Genomic DNA, 7,194 nt, shown 5'->3' with positions numbered 1-7,194 from the left:
CTCCCGCCTGCACGTCTGGATTCTGTACCTCCGGTTCTCTCGGTACCAGCGGGGACGACCGGCCCAAACTGTACGAGCTGCGCACGTATCAAATCAAACCCGCCCTCTTCAGGGAGTTCATGGAAATCCTGGAGGAGAAGGTGCATCTGCGCAAGGAGATGAGCAAGATGGTCGGCTTCTGGACGGTGGACTTGGGGGGTCTGAACCAGGTCGTTAATATGTGGGAGTACGGTAAGCAGGACCAGTTCTGGAGGAATTGAACCAGGTGGTTAATCTGTGGGAGTACGGTAAGCAGGACCAGTTCTGGAAGGTGGGCATGGGGGTTTGAACCAGGTGGTTCATCTGTGGGAGTATGGTAAGCGTAGGACCAGTTCTGGAAGGTTGAACCAGGTGGTTCATATGTGGGAGTACGGTAAGTAGGACCAGTTCTGGAAGGTTGAACCAGGTGGTTCATATGTGGGAGTGCGGTAAGTGGGACCCGTTCTGGAGTTGAACCAGGTGGTTCATATGTGGGAGTACGGTAAGTGGACCAGTTCCATTGACACTATCGTTTCGAAAATTGACTGTGACTTTGTCTCACATTATGACATGAATAAGAGACCGGATACCGTAGACTTGTTCGACAATGTGTTACACTCGTAAGTATTTTTATGCATTTGAATTTTCCTTTCACGTAATCAGGCCAATATTAAAGTCTACTGATGAAACATTTCTGCTGCCATGACCGTCTATCTGGCAGCAATAGGTGTATTATCCCAGTATAGAAGTCGAGGAAGATGCAGTACAATAAATACAAACACTCATGGCATTAAGACCGATGTGGATTTATTTAGACACAGTTCCTCTGCACTTTCCCGGAAAAGATTTCAAATTTCCCGCGCTTTTTTCACTAACCAATCAACCCGAGGACACGCCCCCGTCGCGTCCAATCAGCAGCAGTATTGACGACACGCCTTCTCAAGCTTCGAATATGAGATGACATCCACACTGGTCGGGTTTTGGGAAGCTTTCTAGTCTCTACCAGACTCCGGATCGCTGGAAAATCGTAGAAATGGAACAAATAGAGAGGAATATAACCGGCCAGGGAACAGCTCGCGATCCCAGGACGATCGCGTGCTGTTCCCTGGCCGGTTATATTCCTCTGGCCGGCTTACTCCTCTGATTTGTTCCATTTCTACGATTTTTCCAGCGATCCGGAGTCTGGTAGAGACTAGAAGCTTTCTGTGACGACAAGAAGTGAGGACCTGCCAGTAAACTGTGACGTCGTTACGTCTACTATGACCCCGTGACTGAATAACAGCTGACGAGGGTCAGATGTCGTTCGCGGCCGGTACAGTACGTCTGTCTTGACACAGACGTTAACGCAGAGATAACGCCTAGGCTTCTACAAGCTGCTACAAGGGTCGGTTTTCCTGCACAAAAGGCGTGTCCCGATGCTGAGGCAGGTGTCGTGTGGGCTGCAGCTGCTTCGGCGCCAGGTAAGGGAGCATGCCGTTTGTGTATGAAGCCATGTTATCACCACAGAACGCGGAAGTACGTTGAGAAGGGGGAGGGGGGCAGTGTTGTTTCCCTGTGGAAAATAGGTTGAGGGACGCTCTTACTCGCGACACTGTGTGTTGGCTCAGTCAGAAGATGTGTGTTTGAGTCCGTTTCCACAGCTAAAGGGGGCTCCACAAAGGGACAGGAACCTACGACAAATACCCACCCCCCCCCCCCCACACACACACACACACACCTACTAGTACACACACACTATCCTATAACGCTACTCTAAAGTAAAGGTACAATGACTGTTTTGCAAAGCGAGAAGACAACAGTCACATTTGCAGAGAGGACAGAAGAGACTCGGGAGCTATATAATACGACTGGCTACCAGGTTGTACAAACCCGACGCAAAACTATAGAAACTGGAATGGAACTGCACAATAATTGAAGCACTATAAAATATGAAATGGTGCCTGACACGTGTGAAGTACATTTTGTGTGCAATAATGTGAAAAGTCGCTAGGTAGCACACATAGTCTTAGACCTATTGTGGGCCAATCCTGACGGTCCATCACAATGTCAGCAGTTCAAAAACGATGCCATTACAATTAGTTCAACCTACGAGACAGTGGCTGCATGCCTGTTAAACATTTGCATTTTGCTTTTTTTTTTTAAATCTTTTTACGTTTTGATGGAGGTGTGCGATGCTATGGAAGTGATTAAATCACACGTGTTGGTTTCTGCTGTGTGCGTTTTGTGATTACCATTTCCTGTTGTGAAAATATGTTGTGTAGAGCACTGCTTTGCTACATGTTACACACATTCAAAAGAAAACACAAGATGCCATCTTTCTTATCCGGGGTCCCCAAACCGTGTTCCCAGCTCAAGCGTTCCCGTGCCGCCTGCACATCCGGGTTCTGCACCAGCGGGGACGGCCGGCCCAAACTGTACGAACTGCGCACGTATCACATCAAACCCGCCCTCTTCTGGGAGTTCATGGAAATCCTGGAGGAGAATGTGCATCTGCGCAAGGAGATGAGCAAAATGGTCGGATTCTGGACGGTGGACTTGGGGGGTCTGAACCAGGTGGTTCATCTGTGGGAGTACGGTAAGTGGGACCAGTTCTGGAAGGTTGAACCATGTGGTTAATCTGTGGGAGTACGGTAAGAAGGACCAGTTCTGGAGGGAAGGAACCAGGTGGTTCATATGTGGGAGTACGGTAAGTGGGACCCGTTCTGGAGGGTTGGAACCAGGTGGTTCATATGTGGGAGTACGGTAAGTGGGACCCGTTCTGGAGGGTTGGAACCAGGTGGTTCATATGTGGGAGTACGGTAGGTTGGACCAGTTCTGGAGGGTCGACTTGGGGGGTTTAAACCAGGTGGTTAACCTGTAGGAGTACGGTAAGTAGGACCAGTTCTGAGGGATTTGAACCAGGTGGTAACTAGTAATTTGTGGGAGTGCGGAAAGTAGGATCGATTCTGGACGGTCGGCTCGGGGGATTTGAACCTTGTGGTTTACCTGTAGGAGTACGGAGTAAGTGGGACCAGTTCTGGAGGGTGGACATGGGGGTTTGAACCAGGTGGGTCATCTGTGAGTTCTAGTTTCGGAGTGTCGGTCGGTATCGGGGACTGTAAGACTGTATTCAGCAAAGTAATTTACTGTGAGAGCATGGCTTAATTCACAGTCGTAACATGGTCAGCTTTTATAGCATATATTTCACGTGAATCAAAGGTTACTGAACCTTTTTAGTGTCAACGATAACGGTACATGACCATTCTTCATTTAGCGACTGCAAATTATAAGATAAGATCATCTTCATCAGTCCCATAAGCCAGTATGTAATTAATTTTGTTTCTTTATTTGTTCTTTAAACCATACCATCAAAATAACAAATGATTTCTCACCTTTGTATGTTGTTTCCTCTTAAAAATGTTGATTGTAGAAAAAATGATCAGATTGTCAAGTACCATTGGCTTTTTTCCAGCTCTACGACGTAAAAAAATTTATATCGAAGACTCAGATGAGCTCCCATCCTAACCCTAGCTTCTCCTCCCTCCCCGGACAGACGACTTTGCCCACAGGACGGCGGTGGCCAGGACGCGCTCTGCGCACACGGGGTGGATGAGCACGCTGAACAAGCTGCTGCCCACGATCGAGCACCAGGAGAACGCCCTGCTGCTGCCCATGCCCTGGAGCCCGCTCAAGTACCCAGACACGCCCGGAGGTCAGTTTAAAACGGAAATGAACATGGCTTGAAGGCCAGTCAGTTCGGGGAAACTCAAAGTCTGCTATAAAGGACAACAAAATGCACAAAAATGTAAATCATGATGTCAAAGTTCCTGGCACGTTTGACCAATTACCGACGTCACTTATCCAAAAGATCAAGTGTTAATGAAGTACGTTCCCGTAACTCTCTCATGTTCACATTTTGAAGTGATTGTCCAGATTGTTGAAAATTAAAGAATAAAGTTCAAGGTTATAAGTATTGTTCCTAAAGAAGGTGACATTGATCCATGTATACCTCTGTGTACGTGTTGGAAGAAGGTTAAGCGTTGCACCACGATTACTACAAACACAGATGGCAAGCGTAAAAAGAATTACTCATAAGCATGCTGTGTACATTTCTTGATATACTATTGCAATATGTAAATGTGCCCCCAGCACGACTGAGAAACGTTTGGGCAACTTGACAAGATGTCATCACCTGTAAAAAAAGCCTTGTAAATGAAAATAAAAGACCGTATGCAGGGATAAACAAGTCCACTAGCCCTATTGTCCAGGGCAAGTGAAAGTGCTGTTCGGTTAAGTGCTTGTCCTACCCCACTTGTCCGATCGGGCAAGTAAGATTTTTCCATTGATTTTAGTGCAATTTTGATATACTTGTTACTTTTTACAGTCATGACATCAAGCAATTGTCTACAGAGAATTCCATTGCTGGAAGTGAAAATGCATATACTAGTAACAGTGACATTTGAATTTTGAGCAAGTGAAAAATTGGCTCGGGCAAGTACATTTTTTATGTGCTTGCCCGATAGGACAAGTGGATTTTAGAAAACTTGTTCAACCCTGCTATGTTTCAGGTCGGTATGAGCTGAGGTCCTACCGGATGACCCCGGGGGCGCCCTGGCAGGAACCCTTCAGGAAGACTATCCAGGCTCGCGCCGCCTTCAGGTACGCGGATCTGCTCGGCGTCTGGAGCAGCGAGTTCGGAGAGCTCAACAGGGGTGAGCGGGGCTTTACTGGATTATAGTTATAGACTATTTTGTAGTAGCGTGCGTGTGTAAGTGGTCATTCTTTGAATGCTGCACGAGGCACTATTAGACGACAAGACCAAGAATCACACACAGGACACAAGCATGCCATTGCATATGCACGAGAACTGCGAGTTGGGAGACTCTTCTCTGATTCCTTCGTCTGACTGACACCCCTCTCAGACTGATCCCAACTCAACAACCCACGGCTTTTATTAGATATCTAGATAGTTTCAGAAACAAACACTAGACAGGTTTACTTCACAGCATGAAAGACATGTACATGAAATTACTGGGCTACACGTGGTCCAGAGGTTAGCGGCCCTGTCTCTGGACCTAGTGTTGAGTCCCCCCCCCCCCCAAAAACACACACACGGAACGCTCATAATTTGCGCGAGTCGAAAATAACTAGGGAAATGTTACCGTACGAAGAGCCTATAGATACTGTACGTACTATCTGTTTTCTGTGAGATTAAGGAGATGATAAACAGTAGTATTGTCTTGATTACTTCCAAATGAAGCAACTATATGCCAAATACAATATTTTTGGATCTTTAAAAGTTACCATAGTCTAATACAGTACTTGTTGTTTGTGTCACGTGACCAGTCTACATGCTGTGGCACCACCAGGACCTGGACCAGAGGATGCTGGGAAGGGCCAGGGCTGCCCAGGACGCCGCCATTGTAGCAGCTTGTAAGTCCATAACTGTAGCAGCTTGCTTGTGCGTCCATATCTGTAGCAGCTTGTAGATATTTGTAGCAACTTGTAAGTATCTGTACTAGCTTGTCAACGTCTGTAGCAGCTTGTAACTATCTGAAGTAGCCTCGTAGTCCATATCTGTAGCAGTTATTAAGTTAAATCTGCTAATAAAAAGTTAGGGTATGGCGCATATATGTATATTATGGTCACATTTTACTGTAGATCATTGTATCTTAAGTGGTAAAATCACACCAGTAGGAATATGGTATCTAGCATCCAATACTATTTATCCAATACCGCATGATAGACTCCACGTCACCGAGAGAGAAATTCAGTTGATAATGACTATGAGAAGATGGACTGATATTATGTTGACTATTTTGAACATAAGTATGTATTTATAAATTCTAGTATGTACTATTAGGAAGGAAAGACCCCTGACCTCCTCCACCTTTGAAATCTTGAAAAACGGCTTCGGCCGAAGGTGTATCACGGTTAAATAAAGGTCGAAAAAAATAATAATAATAAAGCGTCTGTTGGCTTACAATTCTCCTCTGCTTCCCCAGCCCGTGAGAGCGCGCCAAACCTGGTTCATCAGTGGTCCAAGATCCTCCTGCCCAGCTCTTTCTCACCCATGCAGTAGGGACCGGTGACATCAACAGCGTCTTTACAGCTGTGATCTGCAAAAACACGACTGGATAATTTTTAGACAGAAGTGTGGATCAGTCTTATTGTCTTCATTTGTTGTGTACTTTGTTCTTATTTCGGGTGCGGCAATTTTCGTGGCTGGTTTTAGCCAAAATAAATAGTGCGCACCGCTTGAATAATGAGCAAAAGGGCGCAACATGCGTGGAAAAGTATATAGACAGGCAAAAAAGCCGGAAGGTTACATGATGGATTCCATGTGGGCGCCATCGACCATTGCCGGAAGAGGGAATCACCAAATAGGCTGTACTGTGGAGACTTCTCAAAGGATACAAACCTCTGGGGCATTCATCAGGTCGATTCAATGTGGTTAAGAACCTTTCTGTATCTTATAGTTTACACCATGACTACATTATATCATAAGCAATGTACTGACGAGAGGCAATAGTCTAATTGAATATTGTTGATAGTTCATATGCTCAGTGAAAGTATGGTTAAAAGTCTTGTATTGATAATTAAAGAAAATAAAGACTGTTACTAAATCATAGCGGACTACTATGGATTGACACGACAGGCCGGCCTTGAATTTAAATTTAATCTGCCCAAATAATCACCTGACTATTGATTTGTATAAAGTATATATAGTATTGTCAGACAAAAAATTGGACTGATTCGGCAGTCTTACCATTTATAAATGTACTTCTATACTTCAACACGCGCCGCACAGTAGAATACCCCCCACCGCACCCAATTAAATGGAACGCTCCAAATCCTACGTCATGAAGGGTAGTACTGTTGTTAGAGACGTGGTTAAGGTCTCATTCCTGTATTACTCCGAGTGTAGAGTCCAAAGGAATCCGGGCTAAAAAATTATCTGGCCCGCAAAGCGTTGTTTTAGGTGGACCATAAATTCCCATTAATAAACCATAACTGATATGAAAAGGAATTTCGATGAAAGCTTGTGTATTACTGGCATGATCATGCACGAAAGTTTCGTGACCCGATCGATCCTCGGACGTTTACGTTTATTTGTACTGAGTGCTCCGGTCAGGTTCCGGGTATTGAAAACGACCTCTAGCGGATAGCGGCTAGGTGCATTTTGAAATGTGATAC

General features: G+C 45.4%; 1 protein-coding gene across 3 annotated transcripts; it reads left to right on the top strand.

The window, feature by feature from the left end:
• Positions 1-229: 229 nt before the first annotated feature.
• LOC118417853 (protein NipSnap homolog 3A-like) lies at positions 230-6,628 on the top strand. 3 transcript variants are annotated; one of them, XM_035823604.1, is made up of 5 exons: positions 230-287; positions 3,551-3,709; positions 4,566-4,709; positions 5,344-5,430; positions 6,003-6,628. In XM_035823604.1, the coding sequence occupies exons 2-5, from the start codon at positions 3,607-3,609 to the stop codon at positions 6,077-6,079; spliced, it is 411 nt and encodes a 136-aa protein (XP_035679497.1). In that variant the 5' UTR covers positions 230-287; positions 3,551-3,606; the 3' UTR covers positions 6,080-6,628. The 3 variants fall into 3 exon arrangements, with proteins under 3 accessions (XP_035679497.1, XP_035679495.1, XP_035679496.1); XM_035823602.1 differs by lacking the exon at positions 230-287 and adding an exon at positions 457-520; XM_035823603.1 differs by lacking the exon at positions 230-287 and adding an exon at positions 2,789-2,816.
• The last annotated feature ends 566 nt before the right edge of the window (positions 6,629-7,194 follow it).

Source organism: Branchiostoma floridae, chromosome 6 (genome assembly GCF_000003815.2).
Source record: "Branchiostoma floridae strain S238N-H82 chromosome 6, Bfl_VNyyK, whole genome shotgun sequence".
Taxonomy (NCBI): Eukaryota; Metazoa; Chordata; class Leptocardii; order Amphioxiformes; family Branchiostomatidae; genus Branchiostoma; species Branchiostoma floridae.
The sequence above is the reverse complement of the archived record's forward strand: the minus strand, read 5'-3'. Positions and strand labels throughout refer to the sequence as shown.

Excerpts from the sequence above, each read along its gene's own strand:
- LOC118417853 (XM_035823602.1), top strand. Across the intron at positions 4,710-5,343 it reads GTTCGGAGAGCTCAACAGGG|TCTACATGCTGTGGCACCAC; the intron begins GTGAGCGGGGCT and ends TCACGTGACCAG. Across the intron at positions 5,431-6,002 it reads CGCCGCCATTGTAGCAGCTT|CCCGTGAGAGCGCGCCAAAC; the intron begins GTAAGTCCATAA and ends CTGCTTCCCCAG.